This window comes from Orcinus orca, chromosome 10 (assembly GCF_937001465.1).
Source record: "Orcinus orca chromosome 10, mOrcOrc1.1, whole genome shotgun sequence".
Classification (NCBI taxonomy): domain Eukaryota; kingdom Metazoa; phylum Chordata; class Mammalia; order Artiodactyla; family Delphinidae; genus Orcinus; species Orcinus orca.
Window position 1 is genome coordinate 76,968,891 of NC_064568.1, and position 21,464 is coordinate 76,990,354.

The following is a 21,464-nucleotide window of genomic DNA, read 5'->3' on the forward strand; positions in this document are numbered from 1 at the left end:
AGAATTTCCCAGCAGGTGTAAATCTGCCTGACGGACCCGACTCTACCTAATGGATCTGTCTTTTTTGGAAAGACATAGGATTTCCCATCACTGTGTTCCAGCCCTAATCTGAAATAACTTCGTCTTACTTACTCTAGGTCAGGTTTTGAGAAAATGGGGTGACTGGTACTTGGTTCCTTCTTGAGCTCCATACACTGGATCAGGTTTTTAACTGGGTTGGTGGGAGTCTGTGGGTACGTGAGGCAGCTTGAAAGTCGCTAACCACAGACTCACAGCTAAGTAGGTAAACTGCTGTGCGATCTGGAAGTTCTGCAGGCTGTGTCACAGGGTAAAATGAGCGATCGTGGAGGTTCGAAGGGGATTGCAGCCGTGCAGTCGAGAGATTGATACGAGCCGTCAGCATCTGAGGGAGAGGAATCTGGTACGAAGAAGAGGAGTAAAAGTGGTGCAAGCACTGAACCATGGGCTCAGAAATGGCTAAAACGGTAAATTGTATGTTATGTATATTTTACCACAATTAAAAACAATAGTGTAAGTAAAATGAAGTTTTGGGGCGAGGGAGGAGCAGCAGAAGACTGTGGCTAGGATTTTAGGGAGGTGGGGAGGCAGGTGGCAAAGTACGTTACTACGGGACGCAGCAGAAAGCTGGGGTGTTGAATTAATTCAGGAAATTATACAGAACAGAAAAGCCAGAAAAATTCCCTCTTCCCTCTTTTTAAATCACGAGGCTACTGAGAGGTAAAACTGTGCAAAAGGTTAGCTTACACTGTGTGATGATCACAGATGAGCATGATTATCTAGTCGATCCTGAAGAGGATTGCTGATTCTGACAGTGCTGATGGACTGTTACAAACTAGCCTTGCAGATGGCCATCTGGTCTCCTAGAGAGAACAGAAGACTTAGCCAATCACTCTCGGTCCATTATCACTTTAGCCATGTCCTGGGCCTCACTTTGGGGTGTTACTAGCAAGGAGTGATAAAGGTCAGTAGCAAAAAGCAGCAATGTTCATGCCAAGTAGCTTGATGAAACTGACGTTCCTTTTACTCCTCTCTCTTCTTACTTTGACCATCTTACCTGAGGCCTCCTTAATATACTGTTTGCTCTCTTTTAATATATTTTTTTTAAAGGAGCCTAGCCAGATCACACTACCTCCTCAAAACAATTTGATAAGAAGGGGATGAGGCAGACCACTGGCAGCTGCCCCTAAGGTCTCTGTGTGCCACATGGGGCAACAGTTGCCAAAGGGCATTCTTGATGTGGTTATTATACAGGTAAAAATAAATCCTTTATTAGTAAATTAATTAGTTAGTGACTACTAATTAATGAGGGCTACCTACATTTTAAAAATAGAATTTATTAATAATATTAACACTCTGGTAGAAGTCGTTTCTACTCTTGGCTCTTATGTGTGAAGCAGAGCTGACACCCAGCCTCTCTGAAGCAAATGGACGAGTAAAAATGTAGCGTTTCCCTCCAATCTTTTGAGCCAGGAGGGGGAAATTGTGTACCTTTTTCTATCCTATTTCTATGTTCTTCCTTACCTCTTGATTGATCTTGTATGCTGTTTCTAGTAGACCTAAGTTTTAGAACGTAGGTGAATTTTGTGTTAGTTGAGACATTTCTGTGTAAAAACGTGAAGGTATATTAAAATAAATGATATTAAACTTGGACTTGCAAAGTATCTGAACAAATAGGAAAGAATGTTAAAAGAGCAGCAGTCTACACCTCCTGGGATATATATGGTGAAACAGTAAGTTCTTTCCACATAGGCAATGCCTGTCATGTGGACAAAGGCCCAAGAAAAGTTACATGCACGGTCGGGTCATTTGCTGGAAGATGTAAATAGGTCATATGGGCTCCTTCTCTTGAATTCAAGAATTCCTAAAGTGAGTTTCTACTTTGAACAATCAGTTCTGACCTGCAAGAGTCATAAAGAGCTTGGGGACTTCCTGCTGCAGCAGTTTAGAGCAATACAGTGTGAAGATTCCTAATGCAGCTTCAGCCGCCCTGCCACAGAGCCTTCAGACACTTCAGAGGCCTTGCTTGGCATGGAACTCAGGGATCCTTATCTCTGGGAGGTACTTGATGTTCCAGAAGGACATAAAAGTTTTCCACAGTTTTTCTTTCTAGCTTTCCATTAGCCCAGTCTGACCCCCCAATCCCAGTCTGTGGACTTAGCTGCCACCTCCTGGGTCCTGGGCCTTCCATTTCCTGTGGTTCAGGATAGCCACCCCCCTTCTCGTCATCTGTGTTTCTCCTGGAAAAGTTTACAGCAGTTAATGGGTCCTCGGGTTATGGGATGTCAATAATGTTCCTGTATTGCCTCGCTCCTGCCCACACTCATAATGAACTGATGGTGGTCTCTGCACTGTTCAGTCACTCATTTACAGAATCTTGATTTACTCTGTAGTGGGTTGGCCACATCCATTTTGTCTGTCTTGAGTAACTGACCAGAAGCCTTTCTCAAGAGGCGGTAATTATGAACCAAATTATGTGATTCCCCCACTTACGATCCTTTCAATGACTTCCCTTCGCATCAAGAATAAATCAAACTCCTTAAATTAGCCTTCTCTGCCTGCTTCTTTAGTCTCTCATCTAGCTGGTGAGAAGGAAGCATCTATGTCGAGACCTGCCGTCACCCACGAGCCTTTCCATGACTGCCTGTCACCCGGTTACTCCCTATCACATGATCTCATTTTATTTTTTTCATAGCACTAACCACATCTGAAATTATTCATTTCTCCTCTGCCTCTCCCAAGTAAGTGCCTTGAGGACAGGATCTTATCTGTCCTGTTTACTGCCTACAAGAGTGCCTGCCTACAGCAGATGTTCAATGTATATTTGTTGACTGGAGATTCTTCTTTTTTTCTACCTCTTTAATGCATTAATTTATCATTGATTTTAAGCTAAAACAGCATTATTACGAAGAATATTATAGTACTAGATTTATTATTCCATTCTTTCTAAATATCAATCCCCTTTCCTTAAAATTTAGAAACTGCTACATATTATCTTTCGATTTCATTTATTTGTATCTATAGTTTATGTTCCGGACTGGTAGCTTCTATTCTGGGAACACCCGCTGATGTCATCAAAAGCCGAATAATGAACCAACCGCGAGATAAACAAGGAAGGTAGACAGAAAGTCTTCAGTATCCATGGATCTGAATGTCTGTAATAATATTGTTCTTTAAAGACCCTTCCCTGTATTTATTCTTGATGGAAATGTATTTTTGTGTTTACATGTGTTCAACCGGGAAGTTGTTTTTATGCAGTTACCTGCTTTGTGTCTGATGGAAAAGTACTGTGCCTTTGGGGAAATAAGCTAATTTACCCATCATGTTATTTAGACGCAAGGTGTTTATTATGACCTTGTTGTTTTCAAAGAGTTTTTGAAAATATACTCTGCTGAGAATTTCCAGAGCCCTTCCTTCAGAAGCTTAGGACTTAGAGGTAACATGGGTAATTTGACCTGATATAAAACAGTATGTTCTCTCTGGAAGAGATTGGGTGGAGTGAATTCTAAGTTATCAGACCAAGGATGGGGTGAATCAGGGAACTCAACCTTGAAAATATCTTTAAACCCAAAAGAGGTGCTCTCTATATAAAGAACCACCAATATTATTTTTTCTAAGCTAGCAGAAAATAGTTAAGTAACTTTTCTTAGACCATTTAAACATTCTATTTATACATCTATTTACACATAAGAAATTTAACAAAATTGTCTTCTTTCCTTTTTAGGGGCCTTCTGTATAAATCATCAACTGACTGCTTGATTCAGGCTGTTCAAGGAGAAGGATTCATGAGTCTCTATAAAGGCTTTTTACCCTCCTGGCTGCGAATGGTAAAGTTAGGTTTTTCCTGCCTTTGTTTTTGTTTTCTTTATATTGATTCTTAAATCACTTTTCCTTTCTAAATATTTTCCTTTTCTCTTCTGGCTTTTGGCATGGTTCTGCCCCCAATCATGGTTCTTTCTTTCTTTTCTACATCTCTTTTCATTTTCTTTTACCTCCAAGTCCCTTGGTAGATTAAGGTAAAATAATTCAGTTACATCAGAAATGAATAGGTTGATATTATGTTGTTAGAAAGCCAGTGGATAGATTGTTCTGAAATGTAAAGCCTTTTGCTATTTAGCCAAAATATTATACTTTGAGACAGGTATACAGATTTCATTACTAGAGACCATTCCTATCAAAATGTTACTGTTTCAAACAAAATTAGTTACTTTGATGATAAATGTTGCATTACCCATTAATACTTATCACCACAAAGCTCTGCTTAGGAAGAAAACATGATATAATTTTTATTTGGTCTAGATGCTATTTTTTATTGAAGTGAACTAAGATGTAGAATTAGATAGACTTATGGAAGTAACATAACAAATATAATAAAAATAAGGTACTCAAGTATTTGGTAAGTTTGAACATATTTGAAAGAATGGATGAGTTATGGGTTTAGAAATTCAAACAATCAATACTTTACACAATATGATATAATAATATTAACTGAGCACCTACTCCATGCAAAGCCCTGTACTCAATGCCTGGCTTTGGGATGAACCTAAGAGTCTCAGCCCCTGCTCCAGTGCTGGAGCTTCCAGTCTAGGTCAGGAGCTTCCAGTCTAGGTCAGGACAAACACTGAGTAAGAAACCAGCAGCAATGAGTGGAAGAGTCGGGGCCATGGGGTGGGGATCCCTGGTGCTATCAGAATATATGTAGCAAGTAAGGACAGCCTGGGAGATTAAGAAAACCTCCTTGGAGAATGGACTTCTGAATTGAGATGTGAAGAATGAGTAGGACTTTGCCAGGTCAAAAGGGCAGAAAAGAACATTCTAGATGGAGGAACTAGATGGAGTGGACAAAGAATATGACACGTTCAAAGAACTGAAGAAAACCCAGCTGTCCAAGGCACGGAGACGTGGAGGAGAGCAGCACAGGGTGAGGCCAGAGACAGGCAGGGGCCAGATCAGGAAGGGCCACAGGACCCCTGAGAGTGAGGGGCATTGGCTTGATGACGTGTGCACTTGTAGCAAGACCATTCTGGCTGCCATGTGGGTTGAGGAAAGACCAGGAGTAGTGACAGATGACAGATAATGATAACTTGGACTGGAATATAGCAGTGGGGACAGAAGAAGATAGAATTTTAAAATATTTAGAAAGGAGCTAAAAAAGAACACGACTGGATGGGGAAATGGTTGGAGAAGGCAAGGAAAAGTCGGGCTTCATTCCCAGATTCCTGCCCTGAGCAAACAGTGATATAATTTCCTAAAATGGGGACCATTTGCAGGGAAGAAGATTTTGTGGTAGAATAACAAGTTTAGTTTGGATATGGTAAGTTTGGGATACTCATAGGTCATCTAAGAAGAGACGTCTAGATGACTAGCTTAATATATTGGCCTGGATCTTAGAATCATGAGGATGGAGATTGAGATTTGAGCACTGTCTACACACAGATAATAACTGAAGCTTTGGGGATAAATGACAGCACCAAGGGTAGTAGGTATCTATCTATTAACATGAAATTAATAGCCAAAGCCCTTGGCAATATCTGATACAAAAGCATACCTAAGTTGTGAAATACAATTTTGATTGTCTTGATTGTACCTTGAAGTTATCTCAAATCTGTGGCTATTTAATGGAAAGGAAGATATTGACTTGGCCTGCATGAACCAGGCACTATTACAAGTGCTGGTAACACCAAGAAATAAGATGTTTATTTATTTATTTTTTTTTTGCGCTAGAGGAGCGTACAATGTGATGGGAGAAGATAGACACGTAAGTAGTTAAAATAACAGAAATTATGAAGCTAATATTCCTAAATCACTTGGTATATGGCCAGTGCTATGCTAACCATGCTCTCAGATTAACTCACTGAATTCTCCCAACTATCTATTTAGTAGGTTACTATCATCTCTCTCTTCTATAGAGGAGGAAACGATAGCGTAAAGTGTCTGAATAACTTGACTGGTCCGGGTGGTTAGTAACTGTGGAGGCAGGGACTCAAACCCAGGCAGTCTGACTCCAGAGGACATAGTCTTACTAAAGAGGCTACCAGTGCTGTGAACAAAAGAGGAGAACGCAGGTAGTGGAGTAAAATGGCTTGAACTCTTTGGGAAGTCCCAGAAGCCTTCCCAGAGGTGATATTTGATCTGAGCTTTGAAGGATCAGTAGGTGTTTTCTTGATCAGTAGGTCAAGAAAAGCATGAGGGGGCCACATGAGCAGGGGCACCAAGTCATGTCTGGTGAACTGCAGAAAATTCCGTGCGGCTGGACAGTAGGTCCTCAGCGGGCAGGTGGTGGGAGGGAACGCTAGAGGAGCACTTAGGGACCAGGCTGAGAAAGATCTTGGGGGGCAAGTTCAATAGTTTAGGTGAAACTCTGCAGGTAGCAAGCATCTGTTTGAACATGGAAGCCATGTGCTAAGATTTGCTTGGGGACAAGACTACTGTGGCAGCAATGTCAAAGCTACACTGAAAGCTAGAACGCAAGAAAGGGCGTTTCGGCAGTGGTCTAGCCAGGAGATGATTGTAGAAATGGAGAGGAGATGGATTCCAGGAACATTTGTGCTTGACTCCACAAGACTTAGTAAATGATCAGATGGAGAAAGGGAGGGAGAGAGAGAAGGAAATGGGACTTTGATGTTTCTAGTGTGAGAGACTGTGAGGACGGGGGAGACCACTGATGAAAAACAAAATCGGTCAGGAGAAGTGAGGGGCAGGGAGAATATCACGTACAAAGGAGCGCTGAGACCAGCTGATCTGACCCATTCTCTTTATACATGAGACTCACGAAGTATAAATGACCCCAAAAATGAGTGCTTAATATATGACAAGCTCTGTGCTAAGCTCTTTGCACACATTAATTATTTTTTTAAGTCTTACAAGAACCTAGTAGAACAGGTGGGGTTATCCTCCTTTTTCAGATTAGAAAAACATGGCTCAGAGTATATAAGAAACTCGCTCAAGTTCATGTAGCTAGTATATGGCTGAGCTGGGAATTAACTGCAAGTTTGTTCAACTCTAACTAAACCCATGCTCCTAACTAAGACAGTATACTGAATTTCTCAAGATCCTACAGCTCATTATAGAAGTTTTAAAAGAAAAGAGACAGGTCGTGGTGATGGAGAAATGTTACCAGAGACAGGCTGGATTAGCACCAAAGATGACCAGGGTGGCACTGCCTTGATCTATCACAGTGCAGAACCCTGAGCTTAGAAGCCTAACTCCTGAGCACTTCCGAGTAAACTGGCCTTGCACATACAGATACCCTTCAGCCCAGCTCGTTGAAACCGATGACTGGACCACAACGTTGGCTCAGCCACACTGAGAAATACACTTGGCCAGTGATCCAGATGCTGAAGTCCTCTGGGCAGCTAACTTCAAGCTATATGGGAGCCAAGTTATACTCAGAAGGTTGCTTGCTGAACACAGAACAATAACAGGAAGAGCTTATTTGTGAACTTAATATTGAAAAAGATACACCCAAGAGCACTTATGTGTTAAGCCCCACAGTAATAGGAATGGAGAAAAACTTTTTTTTCCCAGCAGTTACGACAACATGGGTTCACATACACTTGGATTATTTTCGGTGGTACAACTATGCCAGTGAGGAAAAAACAAGTAAAAGCATGTCCTGGCCACACGCGCGTCTACGAAGAGTCTCAGTATATCCTGTTTATATACTATGCGTGCTACTTGGCTATATGATCTTCCTCTAACTCCTCTTCAAAACCCAGCTAAACCCAATCCCAGTTCCTTCCACTAGTTAGAGAAAATATGACCTCGCTTTGCTCAATCCCTGATGAATATTTATTTCATTTGCATATAGTTTGGGTGCTATGAAGAAGTCTGATTACCAGAGCAAGTAGGAATGATTGCCTAGTCCATTCTTAACTAAGACCTCTGCTTCTAGATCCAATTGCAGTCATATCCTTGGCTCACTTCATTTTTATTGTCACAAGACTGTGGTTTCGTCACAACTTCTTTATTTTGTCTGTGTCTTTGTACATTTCACTAAGATGTCTTCTCCTAAATCCACTATTATATTCTCAGTCTACCAGTATAACTTGCTCAATATTTCCAAACACGAATGACATAAATATCGCTTTACAAACTTTCTAACCAAATACATTTTACATTCTAATTGCTTAAGCTTATTTCTCCACTCTAATGTGATCAGAGTTCCTCTCTGATCAATATTACCCATAACCTATCAACCAAACCAGATGAGAACTGGATCCGAGACACACTTTCTCTGATGGCTGCTTCCAGTGTTTCCTCTGTGATTTTCCCTCTGTGTCTTTAGCGTTTTTATCTTCTGTTATTGAATAATCCTCATTCCCTTATAATTCCTTTTGGCACAGTTACACCTTCATAGTCCGTTCTTTCTGAGTTAAAAGCCCTTTTCTCCATTTAATGTGAATTTTTATATTTATTAGGTGATACACCAGGTGTTGGTTCTATGACCTAACTCTCAAAGGATAATCTTTCATCTTCACTTTCAAGTTCTTAAGTGCCCCCTCGTCATGCTCCATATGTAAACTACATGTAGAGGCAAGGAGCCCAGCCTAGAATTCAGGCACGCTGAGCCCTAGCCTTTTATCCAGTAACAGTCAGTAAAAGGAACCCTGGAATGGAAGCCAGAAGCCCATGGTCTAGCTCCACAACGTGCTAACAGGCATCTGATTGCTAAGTCTTAGTGTCCTCATCTGTAAAATAGGGATATCAGTACCTTTCCTTTCCATTGTAAATGGTTCAGAGAAGTCTGTGAGAAATAAGACATGAAAATGCTTTGTGAATTATAAGGTGCTCTACAAAGGTGAAATACCAAAATACTTGTTTTCAGCCTAAGTGGATTCAAAATGAGTTCATCATTCAAAGATGTGTATGCATATGTGTAGAAGATTTATAATTGCTTTGAAATATGCACTAACTTCTTTGATTAATCTTTCAGACCCCTTGGTCACTGGTGTTCTGGCTTACTTATGAAAAAATCAGAGAGATGAGTGGAGTCAGTCCATTTTAAGCCCTTAAAGATGCAGCCCTTAAAGATACAGTGTTCATTATCATTGAAATGCGGGCATCTGCAACATACACCCCCTATTATTTCTACCTCTTTAGGAAGACACCTTACTCCACAGAGACTGTGATTTATAGGGGGCAGCACTTTATTTTTATCTGGAAACCCAAGTTCTCTTTGACTCCTCTTTTTGTTCAAAAGCAATCTGATTGGATCACACAAGGCCTCCCAATGAGACCCAGCCCAGTGTTTTCTAAGGAAGAGTCAAATCCTGACCACTTACCTTGAGCAAGAAGATTCGACCTTCGAGATGCTATTCTATGCTGAAGAGCTTGCTTAGAGGAGGAAATGCCAGAAGGAAGACAGCATCTTAGACCTGAAGCAGACAACAGTAATGTGGAAAAATACATACGTACATAATGACCACGGAACATATTTAACCTGTCATGTCAGTATTTACGACTGAAATTTGATAATTCACTTTTCTGTTGCCGTTAAAGTGTGCATACTTTAAATTAAAGGGAGGTGAATGAATAAACATTTTGAGATTTCCCTAGTGTTGAGGGAAGTTGATGTACCTTTTCTTGCCAGGAGGATGAAAAAAAATCAAGTTGAGATGATGTTTGGATCTCAAGGGAAGAAGCCGTTTTCCGTCAGTGCCCTGTCGTTAGTTGATCTGTGTTCACTGGTTAGCTCTCCAGCACACAGGCTAAGGACTTCCTGACAGCCACCGACCACATCTTGATGAAAACAGAAAAGAGTCTTTGCTTTGTGACATATCCCATTCCAGCTTGAATTTGTCACTAGCTCTCAAGAATCTCAATATATGAAAAACACAGTTTATTTGATTAAAGCTTGAGTGGACAGGTCCTTTTAATAAAGAAACATCTGTTATCATCAGCCTCTCAGTGGCACGTTAACAGCAAAGCTAAGATGAAGTCAGTCGACATAAATCCTTTCTTAATCTCCCCTTCCCTAACGCTTAGGGTCCTAGAGAGAGAGAACTCAGAAATCACACTAAAGCTCTCTCTAGCCTGAATCTTATTCAATTTGACAAAGCCTCCTGCCTAAAAAGTGATAAGTATAAACTGCTTATGGTGTACAGTTTTGTCTCCAATCACTAAATCACATCCCTTTTCTTAGAAAGGTGAGAGATTTCTTCAGATTCACCTCTATACCACCTGTTCCCCGCAACCTCAGACAGTGTGCATTTCTGGATGGATGGCTACAGTTATGGGTAGAGGCTGTAACTGTCAAAATAGGAAAACCCCAAAAGCTCAGACCCAAGAAAGACCGTGGAGCTGACCAAACAGGATTTATCATGGGCATGAATGATGTGGAACAGGAAAAAGTTTACAAGTACCCTGTGGTTGCACTGATGTATAATCACTGCCATTTAAGAGGGGAAGTATGCTTTAAAATATATTTTAATGTGATGTACTAATATGCAGTGGTTTATTGTTTTTGTAGAATTTACAGAATGTGAAGTTTAATCTCTTAAAATCTTTCGGTGGTCTACTTTTCCATTGCATTTGTCAGTCTGTATGAATTGAGTTGTTAAATATATTTAAAATAATATTATGTACTTAGGTTCTCAAGTGTTCTGTATTAGAACCGCTTTAGGAAACTTTGTTTTTTGTGTGTATTTTATACATTTTTAAATCAAGTAAATATTGGATCAAAATAATTATATGCAAACTGGACCCTGAAAAAATTTATTTAGCTTTATTCTTTGAGGGGCTTGAGGTAAAAACATTGCTTACATAGTGAGACTATTCCTTGGTGTCTGGATTCAACACGAATAATTGGTTTTTCTAACTGGAAATGACTCCTTAGGATGGTCTGGTTTAATTCTTCCATTGTCTAAGTCAGGAAACTGAGGCCTAGAGAAGTAGAGTTGTTCATGCTCATGACTTACTTAGTAGCAGAGCCAGGATAAAGATACAGATCTCTTACTTATTATTACAACTGACAGTTATTGCACCCTGATTAGGTACCAAGTAAATGCCTTATGTTATCTTCACAACATCCCAGCCCAGTGCTATTGAATCTTCCAAAAACAGATTTTTTCTTTATGGCATTTCTTGTCTTAGACATTTTAAATGAATTTGAATTGCCTTTAGCATACATTTTAGAATGGAGTCACCATACTTTAGCTAAAACATAGAGACCCTCCAGAATCTGACCAAATCCTATAGATCCAACACATATATCCTATCACAGTTATACTTTTCCAGTGAAATCATTTTCATTAATGTATCTTGGAACTTTGCTTTATTTTGCCAACTTGAAATCATCTTGTTCCTCTCCAAAATAACCCACAGTAAGTAAAAAGAAATAAAATTTCAGTAATTTTGTGTCCATACTGAAAGACAGCCATTTCAGCCCACTTTCTTATAATACAACTGTTGATGGTATTTATCTTCAGCTCAGTATTGATAATACTTAACCTCTGAGCTTCCTTTGCTTAGCTTCCCCATTTTTTCTCTTCACAAATGATTTTTTTTTCTCACTGAAAAATATACATGTTCTTATTTTTAATTATATACAGTCCTTTGTTTTTTATATGTGTAACTGAATTAGCATATCTATCTAAATAAAGAGATAACATTTCTTAAATTCACTTTTAGTGAAGAATAATGTGTCTTTATCAAGTGCTCCAAATCCTATTTAATTATAAGCCACTAGAGGTAGGACTATGTCTTGTTTTTATATAAATCTCTACTCTCATTAGTAGCATTTCTTTGCTATTAGGTACTCAACAAAAGTTACATAAGATGTGAATCAATTAATTTTGGCTTCATTATTTTAAGATCTGTACCTATCATAAGACTAGTCTGAAATTTCTTTCACTTTGCCAAGAAAAAAAGGAAGGAAACAGATTCAGGGAGGTTTTAAGTGTAAAAAAAAATTACTTTTCTGTCATCTTCAAATTTTTAAGTATAACCATTTATGTACCATTGAAATAGTTATACATGTCCTTTTCTGTTAATGAAAACAGATTCCCTCAGGACCTCCATTGGAAAAATGTTTAATACTTGGTGGTTAAAAACATTGAAGGTGAAAATATTTGATTCTCTTCTCCCCAATTAAATCAGACCTCTTTAAAAATGATTACCAAACAAATATATATTATCATTGAATGCCAGGTAATGTGGAGGAAAGGCTGAACATGGATTCTCAAGACCTTTATCCTATTTTGGGTTCTCCTCCTGATAAAGTAGTATAACTATGATCAAGTCCCTTCACTTCTCTTCTCTTGATGTCCATTTCTTTATAAGATGAAGTGACTGAACTCTAGAATCGTAACTTGCATGTACTTGAAGAGAGCCATTATATGAATGTCATGTGAAAAAAATATAGGATTGAAAAAAATTATTGGGATTTGTTGTTTCCTGGATTTAATGAATTTCTTGTGTTTTAGGATGAGGAAAGTTTTATTCAGGCCTTACAGCAGAATACAAACTTTTTATGTGGCTGGAAATCCTTCCTTCACCTAGTAGCAGAGTTCTCTTCCTTCAGGCAACCCTGGACACGTCACCCTGCCTTTCACCTTCAATTACTCCTTCACACACACAAGAAAAATTAAAATCTTTGACACTATATACAAGACCCTCTCAACCTGGCTTCAACCCATTTTTCTAAGCTTTGCATATTACTCGGTACCTGCACCTTACCACCTTGCAAATTCATTGCCCCACTTATTTCTCTGGAGATGCTCTTTACGTGGCTGCTTCCCAGGCAGTGTTCATTCTGTGCTGTCCGCCGAGCTCTCCTCCCGTCACTACCACCATTCATCTTCACCTTCACTGGGGAAGTCCTACTTTAACATCTAGAATGATCTCTGAAGACTTGAACATCTCCAACACCTCCATGCTCCCATTGCTTCTTCTGTGGATGTCTGTCTGTCTGCATGGATGTGTGTCTGCCTCCCTATACAAATGAACTCTCGCAAGCAAGGGTCATGCAATACATCTCTGTTTCTCTTTGAAACTTCACACAGAAGTCAATTAGAAGGTATTTGTTGAATTCAGAGATTTTTAGGGGTGGAAAGAAAAAGAAACATTTATGTACCCGTGATTAAGCCATATGTTGTTTTCCTCTTACCTTCAGAATAATTGTGTCGGGTCAGTAACACTCAATTTCAGGCGATTCTTTACCATGTGCAGTGCTTAACTGCATTTTCAAAAGACCTGTGTCTTTAAACATATGTAATTATTATAATTTTAAATAAGTATTCATCAGTTTAATAGCTATTCTACAAAAATCTAGAATTTGATAGTTTTAAATCATACAAAATATTTGGTTAGTCAATTAACAGTTAATAAATATGTGATGAGTTTATATTATTCATTTTAGAGTGTATATGAAAATTATGTCACTATTTGTATGTACATTTTACCCACTCGAGTGTTTTATTATTTATGAATCCTGAGGAATATGTGATTATTTTTCTCTCCCCATACTTTACCCCCAACAGGCTGCTGTGATTGTCAACAGCAGCAGGATCCACTTTGAAGGTTTGATAAAAGCAGATGAAGATGCTTAAAGATGTCTGTTTGCTGAAAATAACTGGTAACAAACAGGAATATATGTGAGTAAATATAGTGCATCATTCTGATTTTTAAAACAAATGTTTTAAAATGCCTAATGAGTTGTGAAGGGTTTTGTTTTGTCGTAGTGTGGTTTTGTCCTGGTGTGTTTTTGAGTTAAAATGATAATAACAAATTTTAGAGATGATTTTTAAATGTTAATCTTTACTTTTCAGAATCGAAATAGAAAGTACCTTAATTTAGAATGTCAGACTTGAAATACATTAGCAAAAAAGAACACCTATACCTTGTCGCTATAAATTTTATTTTATGGGTACTCCCTATTAATCCAGTTCTCCTTATTAATCCAGTTCTGCTCTGACTAAAAGGGATGGGTAACTAATAGTTACAGTGATGGACATGCTCACTGGCTACAGGTAAAAGACGAAAATAAAATTGACATTAGTTGAACGTTGGAAAATTAGTCCCTTCTTTTCTGACATCATATTCTACTTTGATTACCATGATACCACTCCCTCCTGTCACTTATATTTTTGTTTCTCCTCATCAGTCTCTATTGGCTGTTTCTTTGCTGCCAAGTCCTTAAATTTTGGTTCTTCAAGGTTCTGTTCTTGGCCCTCTTCTCAAAGTTCACTCTTTCTCTGGGAGGAGCCACACATTTCTCTGACTTTAGCTACTACACTTGGGCTGGTAATTCCCAAACACATACTAGGCAGTCAGTAGATGGTAGATGTTACCATCATCTGTGTTTCTGGTCCTTACTGACTTATCCAGCTTTACTCATGTTTTCTCAATTGCCAACTTTATCTCTCCACCAGGATGGCCCACAGTCCTTGTGAGCTCAAAATTAACAATATTAAATCAGTAGTTTTTGTTCCAATCCTTTCTCACCGCCCTTTACAATGTACTCTTCTTCCAGAAGTCTCTCTTGTGCTACACGCCTCGTACTGCAGCCAGGAAACCTCAGGACATCCTTGACTTCTCATTTGTTTACTTACAGTCCAAAATACTTAAACCCATTTATAAAAAAGAAAACTACAGACCAATATCTCTTAGGAATATAGATGCAAAAAAAATCAATGAGCACCACTTTACACCCATTAGGATGGCTATTACTAAAAACACAAAAAACACCAAGTGTTGGTGAAGATGTGGGGAAATTGGAACCCTTGTGCATTGCTGGTGAAAAAATAAAATGACACAACTGCTATACAAGATGGTATGTGGTTTCCTCAAAAAATTAAACATAGAATTATCATATGATCCAACAGTTCCATGTCTAGGTATAACCCAAAAAATTGAGAGCAGGGACTTGAACAGATATTTGTACACCAATGTTCATAGCAGTATTTTCACATAAACAAAAGGTGGAAACAATCTAAATGTCCACTGACAGATGAATGTATGAATGGGTAAATAAAATGTGGTATATACATACAATGGGATATTATTCATCCTTAAAATAGGAAGGAAGGGCTTCCCTAGTGGCGCAGTGGTTGAGAGTCCACCTGCTGATGCAGGGGACATGGGTTCGTGCCCCGGTCCGGGAAGATCCCACATGCCGTGGAGAGGCTGGGCCCGTGAGCCATGGCTGCTGAGCCTGCGCGTCCGGAGCCTGTGCTCCGCAACGGGAGAGGCCACAACAGAGAGAGGCCCGCGTACCGCAAAAAAAAAAAAAAAAAAAAAAGGAAGGAAATTCTGAGACACACTATGACATGGATAAATCTTGAAAACTTTATGCTGAGTCAAATAAGCCAGACACAAATTAGCATGTATTATATGATTCTACTTATATGAGATACCTAGAATAATCGAATTCATAGAAACAGATAGCAGAATCAACATTGTGAAAATGACTATACTACCCAAAGCAATCTACAGATTCAGTGCAATCCCTATCAAACTACCAATGGCATATTTTACAGAACTGGAACAAAAAATCTTAAAATTTGTATGGAGACACAAAAGGCCTCGAATAGCTAAAGCAGTCTTGACGGAAAAAAACGGAGCTGGAGGAATCAGACTCCCTGACTTCAGACGATACTACAAAGCTACAGTAATCAAACAATATGGTACTGGCACAAAAACAGAAATGTAGATCAATGGAGCAGGATAGAAAGCTCAGAGATAAACCCACACACCTATGGTCAACTAATGTATGACAAAGGAGGCAAGGATATACAATGGAGAAAGGACAGTCTCTTCAGTAAGTGGTGCTGGGAAAACTGGACAGCTACGTGTAAAAGAATGAAATTAGAACACTCCCTAACACCATACACAAAAATACACTCAAAATGGATTAGAGACCTAAATGTAAGACCAGACATTATAAACCTCTTAGAGGAAAACATAGGAAGAACACTCTTTGACATAAATCACAGCAAGGTCTTTTTTGATCCACTTCCTAGAGTCATGGAAATAAAAACAAAAATAAACAAGTGGGACCTAATGAAACTTAAAAGCTTTTGTGTAGCAAAGGAAACTATAAACAAGACGAAAAGACAACCCTCAAAATGGGAGAAAATATTTGCACACGAATCAATGGACAAAGGATTAATCTCCAAAATATATAAACAGCTCATGCAGCTCAATATTAAAAAAACAAACAACCCAATCCAAAAAAGACCTTAATCGACATTTCTCCAAAGAAGACATACAGATGGCCAAGAGGCACATGAAAAGCTGCTCAACATCACTAATTATTAGAGAATGCAAATCAAAACTACAATGAGGTATCACCTCACAGCAGTTAGAATGGGCAGCATCAGAAAATCTACAAACAACAAACGCTGGAGAGGGTGTGGAAAAAAGGGAACCCTCTTGCACTGTTGGTGGGAATGTAAACTGATACAGCCACTATGGAGAACAGTATGGATATTTCTTAAAAAACTAAAAATAGAATTACCATATGATTCAGCAATCCCACTACTGGGCATATACCCAGAGAAAAGCATAATTCAAAAAGACACATGCACCCCAATGTTCATTGCAGCACTATTTACAATAGCCAGGTCATGGAAGCAACCTAAATGCCCATCGACAGATGAATGGATAAAGAAGATGTGGTACATATATACAATGGAATATTACTCAGCCATAAAAAGGAATGAAATTGGGTCATTTGTAGAGACGTGGATGAATCTAGAGACTGTCGTACAGAGTGAAGTATGTCCGAAAGAGAAAAACAAATATCGTATATTAACGCATATATGTGGAACCTAGAAAAATGGTACAGATGAACGGTTTGCAGGGCAGAAATTGAGACACAGATGCAGAGAACAAACATATGGACACCAAGGGGGGAGAGCGGTGGTGGGGGAGTGTGACTAACTGGGAGATTGGGATTGACATGTATACACTGATATGTATAAGATGGATAACTAATTTAAAAAAAAGAAAATTACAAGCCATACACTGAGAGAAAATATACACAGAACACATATCTGATAACAAAACATGTATCCGGAATATATAAGAACTGTTACAACTCAAAACTAAGGTGACAATACCTTTAAAAATGGGCAAAGGAGTTGATCAGATACTTTACCAAGGAAGACAGATGATGGCAGAGACACACATGAAGAATATTCAACAACATTAAAAATTACAAATTAAAACCACAATAAGATACCACTACAGACAAGAATGGCTAAAATGAAAAAGCCTGACAATATCCAGTGCTGCTGAGGATGCAGAACAGTTTATATGTTGTTGGTGGGAATGTAGAATGGTGGTATTCTGGAAAATAATTTGACAGTTTCATATAATGTTAACATACATTTACTATATGACCCAGCAATCCTACTCCTAGTATTTACCCAAGGGAAATGAAAACTTAACGTCAACACAAAAACATGTACATGAATGTTTACACAGTTATATGGATAATCACCCCAAATTGGAAATAATCTGAAAGTCCATTATCTAGCAAATAAATGTATGTCTATACAGTGAAAAACTATTCAACCATAAAAATAAACTATTGATACAAACAACATGGATGAATTTAAAGGCATTATGCTAAATGATGGAGGTAGACACAAGAGGCTACAAACTGTATGGTTCCATTTATATGAATTTGGGAAAAGGCAAAATGATAGGGACAGTTGTTACGAGGGACAGACGTTGCCAGGGACTGTGGTTGCCAGGAACTGAGCCCATGATGGAGGGAGGGGGTAATCTGCAAAGAAGCATTAGGAAACTATTTGGATAATACAAATGTTTTCTATTTTATCTGTGATGGTATACCTTTACAACTTTATATATTTGTACATTTGTGGTGATGTGCATTTATATTATATAAAAATGCACACTGTATACTGTATACAAATATGTAATTGTATACATTTGTCAAAACATCAAACTACACAATTTAAAAAATGAGTTTTACTCTATGTAAATTATGCCTCAGTAAACCTAATTTTAAAAAAATCTAATTTAAGATTTTTTAACCTTTAACTTAGTAGAACTAAGAAAGTATTTTAAATTTTTATTTTATTTAACTACTAATAACTCTAGTTTGTTATATGCCTGCTGTGATGGGACCTTTATCTATATTGTGTCATTTAATCTTCATAATAAAGTTAGGTATAATTCCATTTTTATAGATGAGAAAACTAACTTAGAAAAGTACATTGTCCATGTCATCCTGCGATGAGAACCAGGGACTTTTTATGGGGTTTTTTGCATCTCAAGTATTTATTCAATGCACACATGTTAACTGTACTTAAATCATGCTTCAGAACTTTCCTATAAGGTCTGTGTCTTAAACCCATTTTCAGATGTGGAAAGAAGAGGACAGATAAATAACTTTCCTTGGTTTGCTCCTCCTACTCTAATTGACCCCGTATAATAGCACAGTCTTGAATTATTTGTGTGTGTGTGTATATTCTAATAGAACTTTAGCTATGGACACTGAAATCTGAATTTCATAGAATTTTTTTAAAACTTCATTTTGAAATCATTTTAGATTCACATAAAGTTGCAAAAAATGTCCAGGGAAGTCCCATGCACCTTTCACCCAGTCCTCCCCAATGATAACATCTCCAATCTTGAGTAACTGTAGTATACAATCAAAACCAGCAAAATGACATTGGTATAACCCACAGATTCAGATTTTACCAGTTTTACAAGTGTGTGTGGGTGTCTGGTTCTATGCAATTTTATTACCTTCTTAAATTCATATAAAGCACCACCATATTCAAGACACAGAACAGTGCCCTCTTGCTATCCCTTTATAGCCACTCATCCCCTCTCCCCTCATCCCTAACTCCTGGCAACCACTAATTTGTCCTCTATCACTACTTTTGTTAATTCAAGAATAGTATATAAATTGATTCATACAGTATGTGATCTTTGGGGATTTTTTTTTTCTCACTCATCATAATTCCCTTGAGAACCTTCCAAGTTGATCCATGTGTCAAGAGTTCATTACTCTTCCTTGTTATTGTTGAGTCATATCTCATGGCATGGATGTACTATGGTTTGTTTAACCATTTACCCAGTGCACATCCGGCTTGTTTCCAGGTTGGTGTTATTAGGAATATAGCTGCTATAAACATTTATGTAGAGGTTTTTGCATGGACCTAGTTTTCATTTTTCTGGGATAAATGCCCAGGAGTGCAATTGCTAGGTCATGTGGCAAGTACATATTTAGTTTTTAAAAAGTGGCCTACCATTTTACATTCCCACCAGCAATCAGAATGATCCAGTTTCTCCACATTCTGGTCGGTGTTGATATTTATCACTGTTGCTTTAGTTTAGTCATTATCCTAGGTTGTCATGATATATGCTTGTGGTTTTAATGTTTTTCCCTAATGGCTAATGATGTTGAACATCTGTTCATATTGCTCTTGCCGTCTGTATATCCTCTTCAGTGAAATGTCTCTTCATATCTTTTGCCCATTTTCAATTTTGTGTTACTGTTAAGTTTTGAGAGTACTTTATATACTGCAGATACAAGTCCTTTGTCAAACATGTGGTTTGCAAGTATTTTTTCCCTATCTTTCCTTTTAGCTTGTCCTTTCATTCTCTTAACAGGGTATTTCTCACTTAAATAATTTTTTAAAAATATTTATTGAACAGTAATTTTCTAAGTAAGCATCTTTAAACAGGGCTAATTAGTGGTTAGAAACTACAGAGTCTAAAGTGTACGTGTTTCTGCTTAGAGTTCTCCATATACAGATATGATAGCACAGAATAAATGATTCATATGTTTTGCCCAATTTCTCTGCATTTTTTCCATAAAAAAATGCTGAAATAACTCACAATATAGTGTCCAAATATCTCTCAGAAACATTCTATCCCTCACCTTATCCTTTTCTCTTTTAACCCTTAAATATTTGTAAAAGGATCGGATTACTCCCTCTCACTTTTTCTGAGGCCAAGGCCCTCAAAGCCTAAGAGGAGGGAAGTTTTGTGCTTTCATGTTAGGAAATCATCATTAATTTATTAAGCTTCACTGAGGTTGTAAATAAAAGTCATATATAACAGTTGATACCACTTCTTCAGACTACTGGTGTCTTATTAAGGAATTTTTTTTTAATTAAAAAAATTTTTTTTCGCCGCACCACATGGCTTGTGGGATGTTAGTTCCCCAGCCAGGGATCAAACCTGAGCCCTCGGCAGTGAAAGTGCGGAGTCCTAACCACTGGACCGCCAGGGAATTCCCTAATTTAAAAAAATAGAAGATGGAAGTTTTTTTATTTTTTATGGAACTCAAGATATTTTGCTTAATAAAGTATGGGAAATACAGAGCAGGAGTTTAATCTTCACAGTGCCATGGTCCGATTTTTTAAAGATCCCTGTCCAGCAGCAGAGCAAGACAGAGCAAAGTAAAGCTACCTATCCCAGTTGCAGCAGAGGCAGGACACTGGAAATATCTGGGAGGATGTAAGGAATGGCTCCGATCAGCCCATCAGCTACACGATACACTTTGACATTGAGGATTAGAGGCTCTGAGTTACAGAAAAAGGGTGGGGAGCAAGTTAAACAGGAAACAAGTCATTTGCTTAGATTGTTGTCTACAATGCTGTGGTCTCTGTAAGAGCTGGGTTATACAGCTTGAACTGAAATAGAAGATTAGTTGAAATCACGATTCCATGTTGGATCAAACAATCCCAAATGACAGTAAGACCATTTTATAATGAACTCCTTTCTTCCATCATCAAGGATATAGTGCCAGATTATCTACTTCTTTGTTGTTGTTAAACATTATTGTGTGCTAATCAAAAGTCCAGCACTGTGTGGGGCACTGAGAATACAAAAATAAATGAGAAGAGTTCCTGCTTTCAAGAAGTTCACACTTTGGTAGAACAGAGCAAAAGGAAACAATTGCAAGATGTGATAGATAATATAACAGAGGCATGTAAAAGGGGGGAATAATCAATTCTGCCTGGGAATAGTAAAGTCATGAGAAAGAGACATCTGAGCTAGAACTTGCTAGATGTGTTTAAACCAAATGTTTATTTTTCTTCCATTATTATTGTAAAACATTAGAGAAAATCTGGAAAATTGAACTGAGTTTTCTAGGATGAGTTTATCAGGTAAAAGTCTAACATTTTAGAGAAATCAAAATCATTCTTTCATATATTCATTCAGCGAGTATTTATTGCCTCAGCCCCCTGCTCGATTCCAGGAATGCAACAAACAGTTCTTGCCACAAGGCGCTTTCAAGCTGGTGGGATGACAGAGTGATCAAAGACAACTGCCACACAATGTGAAACTGCATAGCAAGCACGGGAGGCTTTGGAAGCACCTGGCAACCTCTAATCTGGATAGACTGAAGACACTGAGATTTACACTGTCAGGCCAGGGTTATATTAAGCACTGTCTTGATTTCATCTATTATTAAATTTGATGACATTTCACAATGTGAAAAAGTGAAGTGGAAA

At 38.2% G+C, this 21,464-nt stretch overlaps 1 protein-coding gene across 5 annotated transcripts in view; it reads left to right on the plus strand.

Annotated features, from left to right (window-relative positions):
- Positions 1-13,670, plus strand: part of SLC25A27 (solute carrier family 25 member 27) — a 29,524-nt gene extending 15,854 nt beyond the window's left edge. The window contains exons 7-10 of one of the 5 annotated variants that reach the window (XM_033423874.2): positions 3,043-3,135; positions 3,743-3,845; positions 5,743-5,776; positions 8,954-13,670. In XM_033423874.2, the coding sequence (XP_033279765.1) occupies positions 3,043-3,135; positions 3,743-3,845; positions 5,743-5,772 (226 nt within the window). In that variant the 3' untranslated portion in view covers positions 5,773-5,776; positions 8,954-13,670. The remainder of the gene's footprint in view (positions 1-3,042; positions 3,136-3,742; positions 3,846-5,742; positions 5,777-8,953) is intronic. The other 4 variants (XM_033423876.2, XM_033423875.2, XM_004267512.3 and 1 more) reach the window with 4 other exon arrangements.
- The last annotated feature ends 7,794 nt before the right edge of the window (positions 13,671-21,464 follow it).